Here is a 21,925-nt window from a genome sequence, read left to right on the forward strand (position 1 = left end):
AACTAAGAGAGATTCCAATCAAGAGAGCGTGAAGGAACAACATCAACATGAGGCAACAAAGTCATTGATCGTTGAGCCGAATCACCAAAACTTAGGAATTTATCCCAAACCTCACTTTAATCTTGCCTCCCAAGTTTCAGATTCGTCTTTCTAATCGTATTACCACTATGAAAAACAACATTAAACCTTGTAATCCAATCTTATTAGCAATATTGCTATCTTAGACTAATTGTTCTTAAGGCAAGTTGTGTCACTTCCCCTTTAAGCGAATGATCTTTGAGCTAATTGCATGCATCAAAATCAACCTCATATATATATATGCACAATTTACGAAAGTTAGTTTTGTGTGACAAGCAAAAACTCGAAGAGCCGAAAACTCGACGAATGTGAACACTCAACGAGCCTAAAAGCTCGACAAACCCGATGAGTGTCAAAACAGTCGATGAGCTCGAAAGGTCGATGAGTGTCAACACTTGACAAAGCCTAATACTCGACGAGACCCGAAAGCTTGACGAGTGGCTGCACTCGATGAGGAGCTTCTTCACTAAGGTCGCATCTTCGGTCTTCTCCTTCACTCCCACTCCTTGGCACAAGACCCCCATGGTCCCGCTCAAGTATCACAGCCACGCGCAAAACTTCGTGACAACAGACACATGCCACAATTTGAGCCAACAAGAGACTTTGAGATCTAAACAATGTTATCTATTTGGGAACGTGAGTTACCGAGGATGGTTAAGAGGCAAACCACAAAATTGTCCGAAGCACTATAAAAAGAGAGAGGAGGCCATCATGGTGGATAGGAGATGGACGGATGGGGGGGGGTAGAAACAAGACAAGTGAGGTGAGATGTGAAGCGAGCAAAAGAGCGGCACGAGAAAAGCATGTGGATTCTGTTGTGTCCAGTAATGAGGAGACATGATGTGGGAGCAAGGACAAGAAGGAAGGAGACACGATGCGCGAGCACGATCATCCATGTATGTGTGTAATGTATGTATGTGTGTGTGTGTGTGTGTGTGTAATGTATGTATGTATGTGTGTAATGTATGTGTGTGTGTGTGTGTGTAATGTATGTATGTATGTTCCATGTATGTGTGTAATGTATGTATGTATGTTCCATGTATGTGTGTAATGTATGTATGTATGTTCCATGTATGTGTGTAATGTATGTATGTATGTATGTAATAGAATGAACCATACGTAGCATACGTGCATTCGCATTCGAGAATGATTCAATCAAACGTGTATGGTAAATCATCTCAAAGTTGGATTGGATTGACAAGTTGGATTGGATTGACTAGGGTCTATATTATGTATTGATTCACTCTCAATCCTAATAAGTGGACTCTAATCCATTGTGAACCACCAACATAAGTATGGTTGCAATATTTGCATTGTATCACATGCATACTTTTGGGATGCAAATCAAGACATCTCTATCATCCTCACTTTAGAACTTTACAAAAAAATGAGTATGAACTATAGAGATTGAATCAAAATATGTCATTATAAATTATAATCAAACGTTCAAAAACTCATAAAACGTATATTCGAGAATATGAAGAAAACATGACATAGGCAGTAGTAGCATAACAACTTACCACTAGGGTGACCTAATTTCTAATAACAAAGAAAGAAAGAAAGAAAGAAAAAGGAACATGACACTAACATAAAATTTTGTCATGACATGGGTAGTAGTAGCATAACAACTTACCACTTGGGTGACCTAATTTCTAATAACAAAGAAAGAAAGAAAAAGGAACATGACACTAACATAAAATTTTGTCATAACATGGGTAGTAGTAACATAACAACTTACCACTTGGGTGACCTAATTTCTAATAACAAAGAAAGAAAGAAAAAGGAACATGACACTAACATAAAATTTTGTCATGACATGGGTAGTAGTAACATAACAACTTACCACTTGGGTGACCTAATTTCTAATAACAAAGAAAGAAAGAAAAAGGAACATGACACTAACATAAAATTTTGTCATGACATGGGTAGTAGTAACATAACAACTTACCACTTGGGTGACCTAATTTCTAATAACAAAGAAAGAAAGAAAAAGGAACATGACACTAACATAAAATTTTGTCATGACATGGGTAGTAGTAGCATAAAAACTTACCACTCGGGTAAGCTAATTTCTAATAACAAAGAAAGAAAGAAAAAGAAGAAAAAGAACATGACACTAACAAGAGGATATGAGTAAGTTGGGAATCGGGCCCAAGACACAAGTAATAGTAGCACAACAACTTACCACTAGGTTGTACTTAGTTGAGGATATGAGTAAGTTGGGAATCGGGCCCAAGACACAAGTAATAGTAGCACAACAACTTACCACTAGGTTGTACTTAGTTGAATAATAATAAATAAATAAAAGAAAAAAACTATTATAACACTAACATAAAATTTTGCTATGACATGGTAATAATGAGAGAAAGAGATGACAAAATTGGGAATCGAACCCAAAACATGGACAACAATAGCATGACTCCTTACCACTAGGGTAAGCTAAATTATAATGGTGATAAATGAAAAAAAAAATGATCCCCATTTCAAACGTTTTCGTTTCCAAACGTTTCCAAACGTTGGAATGCTTGCACGAACACGAATATTACGTTCTATGTATGTATGTATGTATGTTCCATGTATGTGTGTAATGTATGTATGTATGTATGTATGTATGTATGTATGTATGTTCCATGTATGTGTGTAATGTATGTATGTATGTATGTATGTATGTATGTATGTATGTATGTATGTGTGTGTGTAATGTATGTATGTATGTATGTATGTGTGTAATGTATGTATGTATGTATGTATGTATGTATGTTCCATGTATGTGTGTAATGTATGTATGTATGTTCCATGTATGTGTGTAATGTATGTATGTATGTTCCATGTATGTGTGTAATGTATGTATGTATGTATGTATGTATGTATGTATGGTCAAGTAATGGAGGGAGGAGAGACACAGACAGAGAAAGAGAGAGTTAGTCAGTCAGTCGATCAGTCAGTCGGGAGGGGAGTCGGTCAATCTGATAAGAAGGAGAGAGAAGCAGAGAAGAAGAAGAAGAAAAAGAAGAAGAAGAAGAAGAGGGCCTGCATAACCGCGTTTCTTGAAAAGAGAAGAGTTCTCTAGATCCAATCCCAACTACTCCCACCGAATACACAGACTAAGCAAAGGTAAGAATTTAGTTTCCCTCTCTCATTCCTCCCCTCCCAAGAAGATCTGCACGAAACTTATCAAATCTCAAATCGCCCACGTTTTCAATTGACTTGATTTTGTAGCTAAAATTTGGCCTTCATTCTCCCTCAGATTTGTTTCTCAGATCCAGCAAATAACCTCTCTAACATCCATCTCCCACACGCATCAACGTTTTTGTGTGTGTGTGTGGGGGGGGGGGGGTGACCTTAATCTGGCCATATCTGAAGTATTGGAGGGGCCTTAATCTGGCTATATAAAAGTATTGGGGGGAGACTTAATCTAGCCATATCTGAAGTAAAGCACATCGATTTTTCTTGCCTTAGTCTGGTCATATCTAAATAACCCTCATCAAAATTGGCCCCTTTAGCTTTAGTAACCTACTTTTAGGTTTGCCCTTAATCTTTGAATAACCACCATCTAAATTTCCCTGGACCTTGAGCAACCACTATCCAAGTTCCCCCCCCCCCCCCCTTGATCTCGAGTAATCCACATCCAGATTTTTCATTAATATTGAGAACATGCATCCAAAATTTCCCTTAATCTAGGCATATACATGAGCACCAACATCAAAGTTTTTGGTGTCAATCTAGCCATATCGGAATAACATGAAGCAAATCTTGCCTCAATAATTCATTATTTATATCAATCCCTAACAGATTTCGAAGCATTTTCTACCTTCTTACTTTATATTTGAAGTTCGATTTATATATATATATATATACATCTTAGTTCTTTATATTCAAGGTGCATATATACACACATATATATAACATATTTTTTCTGTTTTTTTCTTTCTGAAGCTGTGGCTTTAACCTGGTTTTCTGCCCTTATGGGCAAGGGCAAAGGCAAGACAGATGGAGTTACTTTACCCAGTTTGATTTACTATTGCTCTATTTTAACAAGAAATTCTCATATAAAAATAGCCGAGTATATCAATGGTGGCGATAAAGAACTGCCTCAGATTGTGTTGAAATGTCTCAATTTCTTACCCCCTCATCATGATAAGTTTAGCTTTACAGCAAACACAAGAACTCTTGCGTGTATTATCGAGGATCGATTCCTCTATTGTGCCATAACAGATGAAGCTTTGAGTAGATCGAAAGTCATGGGTTTCTTAGATGACATCAGGCATGAGTTCCACTCGAATGCCGAAGCTAGCAGGAAATTTAGTAATATGATGGATCAAAATAAGATAAAAGCCCATTGCTTGGATCTGGAGTTTAAACCTATATTTAAGAGTCTCATAACGCCATTCGTTGGGATTCCACAACGAGAAAAGATCCGTATCGAAGAGGAATCTCGAGCTCGAGCTCGAGCTGAAGCTCAAGAAGCTCAACAAATTCAGTTAGCCCTAGAAGCTCAGCAAACTCGACAAGCTCATCAAAGTCATGATCATGATGATCTAGAAGTTGGGCTACAGAGTTATTTGCAACAGTCATCACATGAGTACGAAAATTATAACCCTTCTCCAGCAGATAAAAGTCCCCCAGGTTCAGCCTCGCCTTCGAGACCCTTGATAGGAAAAGAGGGCAATTGGAAGCATCCTAAGCAAAAGCAGAATCGAACGAAATCCAAAGTGGCAACTAGAGATAGTGGTATCCTCACTATTAATGTAGCGGAGAACAAGGAGAAAGGGAACAGTGACCACCACCAAGACAATGATGATGATGATGATGATTGTGTGAATATAATGCGAGGAGAAGTAATCAATTGGCAAGCCCCAACGAGTCTTCCAATACGCAAATTCGGGAGCATGAATAGTAGATGTGAACAACCAGTGATGACCCAGAGAGCATGTTCTAGAAACCTAAAGCTTGTCCTTCTCTTTGATGCCATTGCTTGCATGATCCTATTTGTCGTATGGCTTGGAGTATGTCAAGGACTTAGTTGCACCCGAGGATAATAAGTCTCGCAATTAAGGGGTAACACATTTGGAAAGTAATGCCTGAGTATCAGTTTAGCATTATTATCCTTGTTAAGCTGACAGAGCTTCCCATGTAAGTTGTATATGGTGTATAGATGAATGATCAAAGGTTGTCCATAAATCAACAAAGCGTCTAAAATTCGTCTCGAACCAACAAGGTATATTTCAACCATTTTGGAGGCATTAACATGTATCTAAAGGATGTGCTTGGTGTTTTGTGGCCCTTATATCTTGTTAAAACCCCAATTATGCTTTGAAATCGGGTACTTTGAAATGTAAATAGTTTGAGATTGTTTCGACAATGCTCACAATTGTGTTAATGTTATGTGTAATAAGATATTGTTGTATACAGCAATTACCAACATATACATAATTTCTATTCCAAATATTTCTCAATTACAAAACATTGATTTGAGGTGTACACATTATAATGGATAGAGTGTAACATTAAATGTAAAAGCATAAGCTTTGTTTTTAATGCCACCTACTTAAACAATTAATTGGATATTTATGAATTCCCACATTTATTATTCTCCAATGATTAAATTTTGTTTACTTATTCATGGACTCAAGTTGGAGTCAAGCTTCCACATGGTTACAGGGAATCTGAAATACAAGCAAAATACAAAGAAATCTACTAGTATCATGACATCCTCAATTCTTTGGACTTTGTTGAGACAAATTGGAATCCTCACAAATGTAATAAATATACTTTCACGTTGATGTGTTCTCTTGTTATACTTTTGACAATCAATATAGCATAGTAAAAGACAATAGCATATCTACAAGTATCATACAGTGAAAACTTTGGGAATGATAAGCCCAATGAGTACCTGGATGATGTGTTTCACACATTTGAAAAGCAGTTAATTGTTGCCATCTACCAGTGCATTCACGAATACAAGATTGAGATAGCCAATACATGTGGATCACCAGGTATAAACCAAACATGTCCATGCACAAGAAATGCATCATACTTTTACAAGATTATTCACTTTTACGAGCATACACAACCTTGTATTGATGAGGTCAATAACACTAGATCTGATGTCAAATTGATAAGATCTGGATAGCTTTTGTTTGGAGTCTGGACAGAGCTAGGATTAACCAAAATCTGTCAAATTCTTGGATCCAAATTTATGGCTTCATTGAAACATGGATAGCTTTGGGCATAAACCTCGGGTTTATTATTATGCATCAATATATAAAATATGGCAACAGATCCTGCTGCCAAGTCAATATAGAACCTTATGGCTTCATTTGACACATTCCCAAGTTTGGGAATGACATGACGGTTTCAATTTGACACATTTTCAGCTTTGGAAAAGACATGATTTGTGTATAGAGCTAGGGTTAACTGGTGTCAATCAATACATTTGACATGTCGACATATCCCACTGTCAGATCTGGATGACATCCATCAATTCCTTTGACATGGTTACCTATTCCTCCACCAAATCTGTATCCACATTTATGGCTTCATTGAAACATTCCCATGTCTGAATAGCTTTGGACATAAACCTAGGTTTATTATTATCCATCAATATACAGAAGATGGCAACAGATCCTACTGCCAAGTCCATATAGAAACTTATGGCTTCATTTAACACATTGTCAAGTTTAGAAAAGAATGACGGCTTCATTTGACACATTGTCAGGTTTCTAAAAGACATAATTCATACATAGAGCTAGGGTTAACTGGCATCAATCAGTACATTTGACATGTCAACATATCCCACTGCCAATTCCGGATCCAAATTTAGGGCTTCATTAAAACAATGCTTCGCTAGTTCCCGATTGCCATATATTCTACAAGCAGTGAACAAAGACATCCACCCAGATAAATTGGGTACGCCCTGCATCGTACACAATACCTCTTTTGCTTCTGCCAGATGCCCTGCCCGACACAGAAGATCGATCATACCATTGCAATGTTCGACAGTAGGCGTGAAACCATACTCGACTTGCATGGTATGGAAGTATTTATAGCCCTTTTCCACTGACCCCGAATGGCTACAAGCCGCAAGTATACTTGTATATATTTGTTCGTCTGGCCTCACACCCTCATCCTTCATTTCCTCAAAACATTGCTCAACTAGGCTTAAGCTCCCTTGAAGAGCATAGCCAGACATAATCGCTCCCCAGGAGGCAACATTTTGGGCGGGCAATAATTTCTGAGCTGAGTGAAGGGCATTGGTTTTCACATACATATCAATGAGAGCACCTTCAATAAGAAGAGTTCCTTCAAGCCCATTTTTGACAAGCAAATCATGGGTTAATTTACCTTGTTCTGTTGCCCCAACATTGGAACATGTTTTGAGTATCGATAGGAATGTCACTTTGTCAGGGTGGATGTGTTTTTCTTGCCTTAATTTCTCGAAAAGTTCAATGGCTGATATCTCGAACCCATGCCAGGAAAAGCCAGAAATCATTGAGTTCCACGATACTGTATTTTTATTTGGTAACCCCTTGAATACCTTCTCAGCTTCTTCGAGGTGTCCAATTTTCATGTACATGTTAATAAGCGAATTTCCTATGACCACATCAAAAGTGACCCCATCTCTGATCATCCAATCATGGAAGATTTTACCTTCTGCCATGGCATTCAGATCAGTGCATACCTTGAAGATATTTGTATATGTAGTTTCATCTGGTCTTGGACCTTTTCGATGCATGCACTCAAAAAGCTCAAAAACTTCAAAACCGTGTTTATGTTGAGCATATCCTGTTATTATTGCATTCCATATGCATAATTTTGGATTTAAAACATTCTCAAACACTCTTCTTGCTGCTCTAAAACAACCCAATTTCATGTACATATCAATGAGGGTGACTTGGATAAGTGTATCCGATTCCAACCCATCTTTGACCACCTTATTATGCATCCAGTTTCCTTCTTCCCTTGCATCTATCCTTCCACAAGCTTTAAGTATACACATTAATGTTATCTTGTTAGGGTCAACTTGATCTTTCATCATCATTTCAAAGAGGCTGAGGGCATAATATGCATCTTGCTTGTGTTCAGTATAGCCACCAATAATTGCATTCCATGAGACTAAATTTCTACCTTGCAACCCATCAAAGACCTTTTGTGCCTCATGGATACATCCACATTTCGCAAACATATCCACAAGGGTGCTTCCAATGATGATATCTGAATCTAAATTATTCCAGATGACTTTGTTATATATCCACATGCCTTCTTGTATAGCCCCCACATTGCTACATGCTGGAAGCGCATTAAGGTAAGAGACTCTATCTGGCATAATACCGTCTTTGTGCATATCTGTGAATAGTTGAAGTGCTAAGAGATCATCCCCATACCGAGTGCAACCTGCGATTAAAGAACTCCACGAGACCACATCTCTTTGTGAATCTTCCTTAAAAGTCTTATATGCATCCCTTAAACTGCCACACTTAGCATACATATCAATTAAAGAGTTTCTAAGGACAATGTCGAAGGGAAAACCAGCTTCAATTAGATCATTATGAACCAACCTTCCTTCGTTTAAGACCTCTAGAATACCACATACGTTGAGAATACACGAATAAGTCATGTTAGTTGGCACAATGCCTTCTTGATAGAGTTTTTGAAAGCATAGAAAAGCTGGAATATATTGTCCATGCCCTGCATAGCCTGAAATCATTGCATTCCACGACACAACATCTTTACAACGCAGTCTTTCAAATACATTTTCAGCATCCCGAATGTTACCACATTTCATATAAACATTTAAAAGAGCATTTTCAACCACTGTTTCCGGCTCAAAATGGCTTCCCATAATATGTCTATGTACCAGAAATGACTGGGCAGACATTTTGAGCAAGCCACAAACTTTCAAAATGCATAAGTAGGTCAATTTGTTTGGCCTTATGCCATTACATTGCATTTCAGAAAACAATCGAAAAACACTCTCATGGCATTTTGAAGCTTCATGGGCAGATATTATAGCATTCCATGTGTGGATTTCTAGCTTCTTAGCTTGAAAAAACACAAGATTTGCTTCAAATACCTTCTTGTTTTTGGCAAAGATATGGATAAGTCGGTCATCCAAAATCGAATCATGTTTATTTACAACATCATTGCCAATAAGGAAAAGATGTATTCTTTGAGAAGCTGAAACATCATTCTCTCGAATGGCCTCCTCCAGCAACTGATACCATTCTTCCTTTGATAAAGAAATGCCTTTATGTACCATTTTTTCAGCATAGGAGAGTGCATTTGTAAGGTGTGAGACGGAAGGGTTTCCATTGATTTGAAACCCTCTAAGTGTATACATATCTTGAATGACCCCATTAGGGCATAACTTAGTCAAAGAAAGCAAAAATTATGGTTTCTTTCACGACAATTTTCTTAGAGGGAGAGTGACAAATACCTTGTTTTGTAAACTTGGGTCATCTTTGGATCTATTTCTGGCGCTTTGATCATGATTCTGGCCATGGCAGAGATCTAGACAAATGTGGAAATAAATAATTACTAGGATATCCCTCTGCTTTAGACATAATTACCTAAATACACCCCTTCCCTTCCCTTCCCTTGGATCATCCTTTTTAACCCTAGTTAAGGTAAGTCTTGTTCATCGGAGACCTAATGGCTGTATGGCCGCCCGACCGGCCGATAATTTCTGAGAAGCTACTGCTTGTCCAGTGTTTCGTCCACCCCCGTCTTTCTCTATTTAAACGAAACTTTCGGTTTTGTTCACAAATTATCCCCAACCAACAAGCAACTGCCCCAAAACTCCGATTCACAGTTCTCATCTTTCCCGAACACTTTGTCGTGCAAAAGATGAAAAGAAAGTCCAATGGCATTACCACAACTAATTGTGCTCTTCTACGATGGCCTTTAGCTAGCCAGGGGGATGAACATGATGCAACTACATTCTCATGGCTCGGAGAGGTCATGATTTATTGTCGTATGTAATGGATTGATGGACTAGATAGAGGATGGATGGGCGAAGATAGTGTGGAAGAGAAGAATGGTCATCAGATGTCCTCCCATATAACACCTGGTTGATGATGACATTGACACATCGATGAAGACTAGGGGGTCTATTGATGGCTCATAGGCTAGTTGACATGGTTTGTGGAGGATATGTTCAACCAAATATCCATGGCCAAAACATAGGTAGCTATGGGTTTGACATTCATTTATATGTTCTAAATCGAAAAGGACACCAATTTGACAATAATCACTCAAAAGTTGGACATTGTTTGTATACCTTCTAAAGTAGACACCATATTACTCATCGTTGATACCCAATGGGATAAACTATTCCTAAATAATTGATTTATCTTTCTTTATTTCATTTTTTTCTTTTAAAAAAAAAACAAACTACTTCCATTAGTTAAGGCAATGTACATAGGATAATATACAACTCATATATTATAGGCCAACTTGCAGGTCGAAAAGAAAACAACATGTGTAAAGGAAACAACAAAAAAACTCCAAAACACCACATTATTCGATGAGCATAGCATTACTCGACAACATACCCTCCACGTGAGCCTCATACAACCCAAATTCACCATAGCCATCCTCCACTCTCTTCTCATGGCAACACCCATCTATATGTTAGGCAAACTTGGAGGGAACAGCCACCGTGGTGGTTGATAATTCCACGTCGCTTTGTCATCCACCATCTACAACATCGAAGAATTGCTCCATTTTAGAAGGAACCAAGCTCTAGATTCTTCACTTAGAAGCCTCGAGTGAGACTTACCCTCCTACTAAGAAGCCTCGATGTGATGTGAAAGAAAATCCACAAAATAACAAGAAGAAATGTATACATTGTCCAGTAGACAATAAAGCTCTTAGAAACACTCAGAGTAAAGAATACATGGTTTGAAATGGTATGTCCCCAAGTTGTAGACATTGGAATAGAGATTGTCTCCAGGATTGTTTAAAGAAGCACCTTTCATATATATAATCGCCCAATTGAAGATAATGTACCAAAACAATCCATTTCTCACAGATTTTAGAAAGTAAACTGAAACCTTAACTTACACAAAGGGGGCATGCTTCGGTCATGATCAACTATGTGCAATAACCACATATTAAATCTTGTTTGTCACATGTAGATTGTGTCATAAACATCATTATTTTTCTACCTCTTGGGAGTTTTCAAAAGGCGAGAAGAAAAAACCACACTCAAAAGAGATGGAAATGGCCATTGTTGCTTATTTGTAAACATACAATATGTATACATATATTCAAAAAAAAATTCAAGGGACCTTCATCAACATATTTCTATGGTAATCATGTCAATTTCAAATAGCTTATGGTCCTTTCACTCCAAGCGACACGCGTTATTTGGTTAGGGGGGTTTTCATATACAACATGGAGAGGTATCAAGTCTTGATGCTCAAGAATTTTACTAATGAGCGACACTTTTATAAGGATATTATATCATGGTTTTCAATTATGGGCATACTATTTAAGAATACATTGATGCCTCTCACAGAAAAAGTTGCACCCTATGCACCATATGGTACTATACCACGCGATTAAGCTTGAGTTGAATCCTTCCATGGATGTGAACCCATACAATTAAAATGAAATAAATTTTAATTTTCTTAGCATGTTTGTCTAAAGCCAAATGCCTAAAATAATTTGCGGTTTGTTTCATTGGATGAATTTAGAAGGAGACATATTATATGACGTTTACCAACCCTGGAAAGAAAAATTGTTCCTTTCCAATGAGGCGACTTGCATGAAATTTGAGCACAACTTAAGTCATCTTCTAAAGTCTTTGGATCCATGCTTTCATATCATTCTCTTGAAACATGCAAAATGCAAAGTGTGGGAGTAACCATGAAAGTATGCAAACCATGCCGCCTTTTGACAAATGTATAAATTGTATCATTATTAGTGCCTTGATTTTCCATGAAATTTAGGTTTTTTAATTCTATCCATAATAGCCATGACACTCCACAACATCAGGTTCAAGTAATATGTTGGATCTAGGAACTTCTTGTAGAGCATTCACAAGTTCTTTTTAGTAATTTAATGATCTACATGTCTTTCTTTTGCTTAAATTTTGCCAACTAATGTGTGCACATATCACAATGTCTCACATCAATGACTTGGTCATGAGATACTCCTAATTGGAGATGACACAAGTTAGCATCTCTATTGTTATTCCTGTTATGACATATTCATATATACTTAGCTATGTCATATATTTCACATTGCTTAAGTTTTCTACATTTTAAGCCGCCACTTCCTCAATTACAACACTAAATTGGGCAAAGCTAACAAATGCAGCGGGAAGGTCCCCTACGCAATGGCTAGCAAACATTGGGCATCTCTGATGAGGTGCTTAATACCTTCTGGAAGGGTCTCTAGCGTCTCCATGTGCTTGAGAAGATCAAGCTATTTTGGTGGTAGATGAGCCATAACGTGGTCCCAGTTGGCGAATAGCTAGGTAAACGAGGAGGCCTGAGAGCTTGCTTACTCAGTTTTGCACCTATCGAGATTCTGAGACACTATTTGTGGGATTGCCCTCAAGCTCAAAGGGTCTGGGACAAGGTGACTCATCTCCTAGTTGCATGCGATGTGGAAGGGACAGTATCATGGAGCGTACTTGGATCAATCACTCGATTAATAGCTGGACGAATGCCTTCAACGCAGGCAGTTGGTGCTATGAATGCACAAGAGGTAAACTCATCAAGACCCATTTTGTGAGAGGCTTGAAGACTGCATCCCCTCGTTTCCGGGAGATTTGGATGTTGATCGCAAGCTTCACCCTTTGTGTAAAAGAATGTGTGCGGAAGCTTATGCAAAACACAGAACATAGTCGGTTATTTGGAATGCAACAGTTAGGTATACACAGAGAATGGAGATACACAGCGAGAGAGAGAGAGGCAAGAGAGCAAACAACAATAAACTTCTATTACAAAAAGATGCTTAATGCTCTGTACATACGATGTGCTCAATGACACTATTTATATAAGTTCTCAAAAGGACTGACAGAAGTATTGACAAGTACTTCAATGCTCATGAAAGAACATCTGACTCTAATTGCCTATGTTGGACCTATTTAATAGAATAGGTCTACTTGGCATGTGTGACATTCTGGATTGGCTTCCACAACCGCTCTGTCATCTGGATCCAACATTTGTTCCTTCATCCGGCTCTAGTATCCGGCTTCTTTAGCCAGTCCGGAACCCAGTCTAGAGCTTAGGCTTATCAGGCTAACTGGGCCTAACCAACTGGATCAATTCCGATTTGGCCTACTTGCTTGTCCAGCTAGTCCGGCCCATGTTGAGCTTGCTCACTCAACACTCCCCCTCAAGCTCAACTTGAGGTCGGTCCATCGTGTTAGATCTAACCAATCCTTCCAATCGACTCCTCATGGCATTCTCCCGTCTAGCTTGGGCTCCTCATCTGGTCCAATCTCGCATCCTACGACCCCTACTGTCAATCGCTCATTGACTCGTCCGGTTCTATGCACCTCGATCCCTATGGTTAGTATGTCTACTTGTCGAGCCCTTCTTAGTTGGCTCGCTCTCACGACATTGGCACCCCTCGACCCGTTGGTTCCTCCGTATCAATGTCGGCTTTGACTACCCTCTCGTATGCTTGGCTTTCATACAAATCGGCTCCCCTGACTCAAACTCCTCAATCGAATCGACTGTCACCAATTTGTCTTCTACCTTATCTAAATCGGCTGTCTTTGATTCACATTCCTTTTGGCCTTTGACCACATCTGCCCATGTCTTGGTCCTAACCTTCTTCTCTTGGTTGGCTCAGCCCTTCATCTCTCTCATTTTCGCTACTTCTCCCCCTCAAGTTCAGCATGTCGAGATGCTACAAGCCAAGCATGCTCGAAATTTGTTGCAACTTGTTCAGGGGAGAGGTTTGGTGAAGATATCACTAGCCTGCCGATTCGTCAGAACATACACAAGTTCGACTTCACCGGAGAGAACACGCTCATAGACAAAACGATAGTGCTCCTCAATGTGCTTTGTCCGGGTGTTGAAGACGGGGTTCTTTGCTAATTAGATGTTGTTGAGTTTGTCACGGTATATTACTGTTGGTTTAGACACCTCCACATGCAGATCCTTCAATAGCCATTTGAGCTAGATGACTTCACACATTGTTGTTGGGAATTCGGTCCCTCTGGACATAGTTGTTAAAAAACGTGTATTCTACATTTAGAGTACGTTTTAGAATACTCTGAAGTATTCTACACGTATTCGACGTTTTAGAACTGCCATTTTTTAAAATTAGACGTTGTCATGTTGTTACGCTCTCGTGTAGGAAACTAAGGCGGAACCGCAAGGGCCCTGGACCGAGGAAGACCCGAAACAGAGGGAGGAGCAAGGTGAAACAATGGGCCGGCAAGTACCGGCTACCGGCAAGTAGGTACGCAGTGCTCACCGGGTGAACGATCCTCGACTCGTGCTTGCCAGCTCAACGACTACCGCGGCAGCGTACAAAGAATGATCAGTAACACACTCTCGTCTAATTTCATGCCAACAATGGGCCGAGACACACACACAAATACGAAGAGGACTCACAAACAAGGAATTGATTAAGACAACTAGGCGAATACAATGCTCTTCGAGATTACAACCGGCAAGCCGGTGAGCGACCACGCGCAAACACCCACACACACACAGCACGCAATGGAGCCTTTGTCGAAGCGCACGGGCTTCTCCCTCGAGCAGAGGCAACCGACCAAAACCTGTAGAGCTCAATGAAGAAAAATTAGAAGATTGCTCGGTTCCTAGTCTGACAACACGTCATCCTCCCAAAACGCGATAGATGTTTCAGCCATCTCCCCTTTTCTTTTATAGGTCACTGGGGAGGGCCGTCACATCTTGAATACATCATCTTTATTCTCTGTCCCTTCAGACAGAGATACGCATAGATTTCCTAGCTAATAAATGTGTACTACCTAGTATATTTACATCAGCTGACCTATTCCTAATTATGTACATCTTATGAATACTTGTGCCCGCGCATAAGGGCCGGTTCATGCGTCTTATTCATCGATTCCTCCTAAGGACGGTTTTCTTCACGACATCCACCCCCACCAAACCGTGCATCCATCGGTATGCACCAGAGAGGGACAAATACCAGAGAAAACCAGCTCGCGGTCACTCGTCGCTGTTCGAACCGCCGTCCGCTCCGGTCCAGTCGTTGTCGTCGTCTGCACTTATTGGGTCCGGTTCGCCTTCATGCTGATTCTTGAAGGCCTTGATCCTCTTCCTGGCTACCGGCACCGCTATCTGTGTCCCGTCGAGCTCCGCAAGATGGTAGGTGCCGTTGTCATTCGCGCTCGTTACGGCGTAGGGCCCGAACCACCTCCTCGCGAACTTACGAACCACCTTGTGCTGGTTCTCGAGGCTATTGTCGTACACTAGCACCCAGTCGCCTTCCTCGATGAACACACAAATATGCAGAGGGCTCACAAACAAGGAATCGATTAAGACAACTAGGCGAATACAATGCTCTTTGAGATTACAACCAGCAAACCGGTGAGCGACCACGCGCAAACACCCACACCCACACAACACACAATGGAGCCTTTGTCGAAGTGCACGGGCTTCTCCCTCGAGCAGAGGCAACCTACCAAAACCTGTAGAGCTCAACGAAGAAAAATGAGAAGAGTGCTCGGTTCCCAATCCGACAACACTTTGTCCTCCCAAAACGCGATAGACGTTTCAACCATCTCCCCTTTTCTTTTATATGCCACCGGGGAGGGCCGTCACATCCTGAATACATCATCGTTATTCTCTATCCCTTCAAATAGAGATACACATCGATTTCCTATCTAATAAATGTGTACTACGTAGTATATTTACATCAGCCAACCTATTCCTAATTATGTACATCTTATGAATACTTGTGCCCATGCGTAAGGGCCGGTTCATGCGTCTTATTCATCGATTCCTCCTAAGGCCGGTTTTCTTCACAACAACGTATTCTACGTATTCAATGTATTTAGCATGTATTTATCATTTCAAAAAATATTTTCTTCTTTTTGAAAAAAAAAAACTTTAAAATTTAAGAAGTATTTAACGTATTTTACAAGTATTCTACACCTATTCTAAGTATTCTACATGTATTCTAAGTATTTAACGTACTTTATCTATAAAATACGTATTCTAAGTATTTAAAAAAAGAAGTTAGAATACTTGTAGAATACTTAGAATACGTATTGTACGCGTATTTTATGCTAAGTATTTTACAACAATGCCTCCGGATGGGATCCGGAAGATATCCGGATGGATTCAGTGTGAACCAGATCCAAGGACATATCTGTAAATATGTTTCTGATGTGCTTGTCATGGCTATATTTGTAAATAGTCCTAAAGTCATATAAGTATAAATATGACTTAGGGCAATTATATGATGTGTGTAGTGGTTATTGTTTTGTTGTATAGACAAAGAGAGACAGAAAGAGATAGAGAGAGCGTGAGAGAAACATAAAGTAATTTCTATTGTAACTGCCCATTCGTGAAGACATAGAGCTCGAGGTTGTTGCCTCTGAGTGTCGCATTGTATCGTTCCTCTCATAGTGATAGTTGGAGTCTATGGGCTCCCGTGGTTTTTCTCGATTAGGGTTTTCCACGTAAACATACTGTGTCATCTAATTTCCTGTTTTCTATTCTATTTCTTCCATTGAGTGTTTAAGACTCAGTTGTGGCCGAGCACTATTCCGCACAATCTGGTATCAGAGCATGGAAGATGCATTTGGCGGCATGTTCAAGCTCACCGGCTCCAACTACCCAGTGTGGAAGTCGAAGATGAGGGACATGTTGGTGGTCAAAGATCTCTAGCTGCTGGACCGTATAGTTCAGAGACAAAAGACTAGATAAGGTTGATGTCGCAACCTAGGAAGTAATGCACATGAAGATGGCATCATACATTTGGTGCTTCATCGACATGAGCCTGTACAACAACTTCAATGAAGAAAGTAAGGCTCATGTGCTTTACGAGAAAATCGGTACCATGCTGGAGAGCAAGAACTCCGTAAATTGGGTTTCGGTATTTCAGAAGTTAGTGAGCCTATGATACCAAGATGGATCCATCCAGCATGGTGGAGCACATGAATGCATTTCAGGGGCTGATAAACCGAACAACCTCCTTGGAAGTACCTCTAGCCGACAAGGTACTTGCATTGTTGTTGCTCGATTCCCTCCTGGATAGTTGGGAGACGCTAGTTGTCACTATGGGCAATGCCAGGTCGGAAGGAAAACAGTTGTCCCTAACAAGGGTAAAATCAAGCTTGCTAGAAGGACTGGGAGTCCAGAACCGATCCGAAGGCCTTGGTTATGAAAGACGACCATAATGGGGGAAGAGGCCGGATTCATAGTCCCCAAAACCAGGACAAATCGGGCATGAGGTCAAAGTCAAGGGGGAGACCCACTTGCTTTTATTGCGGAAAGCCGAGGCACTTCTAGAAGAATTGCCCACATTTCCAGAAGGAGAAAGGAACCGATAACCGGAGAAGTTTGGATCAGAAAGGAACATTGGCAATCGCGACAAGTGAAGAAGAACTACTGGTAATCACCGAGGAGAGTGAGCTGCATCTTGTCAGCGACGAAACTGTTGGGATTTTTCGGTCCCTCCGGATGGGATGTCCGGAGATGAATGACGGCAAGCCCGGTTGCGGTTACGGAACCGGAGGATGAAGAGTACCCGGCATGAAGCCGGATGAAGACCCCGGCTACGGAGCCGGATGATGAAGACCCCGGCTACGGAGCCGGATGATGAATGTACCCCGGCTACGGAGCCGGATGATGAAGACCCCGGCTACGGAGCCGGATGATGAATGTACCCCGGCTACGGAGCCGGATGATGAAGACCCCGGCTACGGAGCCGGATGATGAATGTACCCCGGCTACGGAGCCGGATGATGAAGACCCCGGCTACGGAGCCGGATGATGAATGTACCCCGGCTACGGAGCCGGATGATGAAGACCCCGGTTACGGAGCCGGATGACGAATGTACCCGGAGAGAAGATCCGGATGCGGGGACATATTTGTGATTATGTTTGCCAAGGGCCCTTGAGGCTATATTTGTAAATAGCCCGAAAGTCATATGTGTATAAATATGACTTAGGGCAAACAGTTTGGTGTTGTTACTCATTTTCTGTTTTCACTTAGTGGGAGCGAAGTGAGAGCAGCCGAGAGAGAGAAAGGAAGAGGTCGACGCCTCTGTGTAATACCGCCACCTGTGGCGAGGACAGCGAGCTCAAGGTCGTCGCCTTGCAGCTCGCCATTGTACATTCCCTGCGTATAGTGATAGTTGGAGTCTTGCACTCCCGTGGTTTTTCCCATTTAGGGTTTTCCACGTAAAACATCCTGTGTACTCTTCTCTCCATTATCTTCGTGCATTTTGTATTTCCTGTTTTCTGTGAATTAATCCTATTCCTCGGTTGTGGCCGAGCACTGTGTTCAACAGAAACAACATGGGTGGTCGACTCTAACACGTTGTTCCATCTTAACCTCGACCGGAAGTGCTTCTCATCGTACAGAGCTGGAGATCACGGTTTTGTCCGGATGGGAAATGAAGGTGCATGCCGAATTGTCGACATAGGAGATGTGTGGTTGATGACATCAATCGGGTGCAAGTTGTTGCTGAAAGATGTTCGACATGTTCCGAAGGTTCGGTTGAACCTGATATCAGCTGGTCGGCTAGATGATGAAGGCTACATGGGTAGCATCTGGAACGGAGTCATGAAGTTCATCAAAGGAAGCCCGATCATGGCTCGAGCCCGGAAGATCAACACGTTGTACCTGATGCATGCCCGGATATGCCGGTGAGCTATGGCACAAGAGGTTGTGCCACATGAGCCAAAAGGGAATGCGGAGACTTGCTGAAGATAACCTCATTCCGGAGGTGAAAGACGTGTAGCTTGAGAAGTGCACCAATTGTTTGGTCGACAAGCAAAACCGAACCTCTTTCTGGACAAGGCCACCGACAAGACGGAATGCACCCCTGGAACTTGTGCATACCAATGTATGCCAAGGACCAAGAACTATCTGTCTTCAAGGAATTCCACGCGACAGTGGAAAGGGAAACCAGCCGAAAGTTGAAGGCGGTTTGAGCAGACAATGGAGGAGAATACTAGGGCCAGTTCGAGGAGTACTGCTAGTCGAAGGGAATCCGGCTCGAATTCACTGTGCCAAAGACATGTTGGGATTTCGGTCCCTCCGGATGGGATGTCCGGAGATGAATGACGGCAAGCCCGGTTGCGGTTACGGAGCCGGATGATGAAGACCCCGGTTACGGAGCCGGATGATGAAGACCCCGGTTACGGAGCCGGATGATGAAGACCCCGGTTACGGAGCCGGATGATGAAGACCCCGGCTACGGAGCCGGATGACGAATGTACCCGGAGAGAGATCCGGATGCGGAGACATATTTGTGAATATGTTTGCCAAGAGCCCTTGAGGCTATATTTGTAAATAGCCCGAAAGTCATATGTGTATAAATATGACTTAGGGCAAACAGTTAAGGTTGTTGTTGCTCATTTTTCTTGTTTTTCACTTAGAGGGAGTGAAGAGAGCAGCCGAGAGAGAGAGAGAGAGAGAGAGAGACGAAGAGGTCGTTGCCTCTGTGTATTGCCGCCGCCTGTGGCGAAGACAGTGAGCACAAGGTTGTTGCCTTGTAGTTTCACCATTGTACATCCCTGTTCATAGTGATGGTTGGAGTCTGAGAACTCCCGTGGTTTTTCCCATTTAGGGTTTTCCACGTAAAATATTCTGTGTACTCTCTCTTTCTATTGTCTCGTGCATTCTGTATTTCCTGTTTTCCAAGTGTTGATCCTATTCCTCGGTTGTGGCCGAGCACCGTTCTACAACAAAGTGGTATCAGAGCGACGGTAACACAGAAAATGGAAGGCGGCGGTAGTGGGCCTCCGGGCATGATGGTGTTAAACTCACAGAACTACGCCGACTGGAAGATAAAGATGGAAGACCTTCTCATCGTCCGAGACCTGTATGAACCGATCGACAATGCCGAGATACCCAAGGGGGTAATAGAGTTGGAGTGGAAGCTCCTGAACCGGAAAGCCGTAGCGACGATCCGGCAATATGTCGATGTAAGCGTTCTACAACATGTGGCGAACGGCACCAACGCATATGAGATGTGGAATAAGCTGTCGGGCCTCTACGAGAGGAAGAATGCGTTGAACCGGACCTCCCTGATAAGGAAGATAGTGAACCTCAAGTACCGGGACTTCGAGAGTATGGTGGAACACGTAAGCACGTTCATGGGATTCGTGAACCAGCTTGCGGCGATCAAGTTCCCGTTGGAGGATGCAATGGAAGCCATCATCCTGATGTGTACGTTGCCGGAAAGCTGGGAGAACTTGGTGGTGACTCTCAGCACCTCCTGCACCGAAGATAACTTGTCCCTACAAACGGTAAAGACAAGCATTTTGAACGAAGAAGCGCGTCGGAGAGATAAAGAACCGGCCTCCGACTCGAAGGCGCTGCTTACCGAATCGGAACGGGGAAGACAATGGAACCGGAGTCCGCAAAGACGGGAGAAGTCGGGGACCCGGTCGCAGTCAAGAGGAAGGCCCACATGCTTCCACTGTGGGAAGCCGGGGCACTTCCGGAAGAATTGTCGGCATTACCGAAAGGACAACGGAGCCGACGACACCGATTTGAAGAAGTCACCGGAGCGAAACGGTGCATACCGGGGAGCCACGGACCGGAGAGGCCCGGATTGGCGAGGGCAGGACCGGAAAGGAATGGCGGCACTCGCGGCAAGTGAAGAAGAGATCATGCTCATCACCGAAGAAGGTGAGCTAAACATTGCCGGCGATGAGACGACCTGGGTGGTCGATTCCGGAGCATCGTTCCACCTGACCCCGGAGAGAAGATACTTCTCATCCTACACAGCCGGTGAGCATGGCTGCGTTCGGATGGGAAATGAAGGTACGTGCCGGATTGCCGGCATAGGAGACATGTGGTTAACAACCTCGACCGGATGCAAAATGCTGCTGAAGGATGTCCGACACGTTCCGGAGGTTCGATTGAACCTGATTTCGGCCGGGAGGCTAGATGATGAAGGCTACACAGGTAGCATCCGGAGCGGCGTAATGAAGTTCAGCAGGGGGAGCCTGATAGTGGCTCGGGCCCGGAAAGTTAGCACGTTGTACCTGATGAATGCCCGGTTATGTCCGGAAGAGCTGAACGTGGCAGCCGACACTGCCGGTGAGCTGTGGCACAAGAGACTGTGCCACATGAGTGAGAAGGGGATGAAGAGGCTTGCAGATGACAACCTCATTCCAGTGAAGCATGTGCACCTGGAGAAGTGCACCGATTGCCTGGCCGGTAAACAGAACCGAACCTCCTTCCACTCAAGGCCACCGACGAGACGTAGCGCACCATTGGAGTTGGTGCACACTGATGTGTGTCAGGTGGAAATGAAGTCACATGGCGGAGCCCAGTACTTCGTGACTTTCATTGATGATCACAGCCGGAAGCTGTGGACGGCACCGCTGAAGACAAAGGACCAAGTGTTGTGCGTCTTCAAAGAACTCCACGCGAGAGTGGAAAGGGAATCCGGCAAGAAGCTGAAAGCGATACGAGCGGATAACGGAGGGGAATACCGGGGGGAGTTCGCGGAGTACTGTCGCTCGAAGGGAATCCGGCTCGAGTTTACTGTGCCGAAGACGCCGGAACTGAACGGGCTGGCCGAGAGGATGAACCGGACCATAATGGAGAGGGTCCGGAGTATGCTAGCGCATGCGAAATTACCCAAGGGGTTTTGGGCTGAGGCGATGTCGACGGCGACATACGTGATAAATAGATCACC

General features: G+C 42.4%; 2 protein-coding genes across 2 annotated transcripts; one reads left to right on the forward strand and one right to left on the reverse strand.

The window, feature by feature from the left end:
- The first annotated feature begins 3,077 nt into the window (after positions 1 to 3,077).
- On the forward strand, positions 3,078 to 5,434 carry LOC147864357 (uncharacterized). The gene is made up of 2 exons (XM_087320125.1): positions 3,078 to 3,192; positions 4,015 to 5,434. The coding sequence occupies exon 2, from the start codon at positions 4,044 to 4,046 to the stop codon at positions 5,115 to 5,117; it is 1,074 nt and encodes a 357-aa protein (XP_087176251.1). The 5' UTR covers positions 3,078 to 3,192; positions 4,015 to 4,043; the 3' UTR covers positions 5,118 to 5,434.
- Positions 5,435 to 6,646: 1,212 nt separating this feature from the next.
- Positions 6,647 to 9,676, reverse strand: LOC147864358 (pentatricopeptide repeat-containing protein At5g27110-like). The gene has a single exon (XM_087320124.1). It carries the CDS (start codon positions 9,416 to 9,418, stop codon positions 6,833 to 6,835), a length of 2,586 nt encoding a protein of 861 aa, XP_087176250.1. The 5' UTR covers positions 9,419 to 9,676; the 3' UTR covers positions 6,647 to 6,832.
- Between the last annotated feature and the right edge of the window lie 12,249 nt (positions 9,677 to 21,925).

This window comes from Azolla caroliniana, unplaced genomic scaffold (genome assembly GCF_043228905.1).
Source record: "Azolla caroliniana isolate FFs.n. ecotype wild unplaced genomic scaffold, voAzoCaro1.0.p SCAF_5, whole genome shotgun sequence".
NCBI lineage: Eukaryota > Viridiplantae > Streptophyta > Polypodiopsida > Salviniales > Salviniaceae > Azolla > Azolla caroliniana.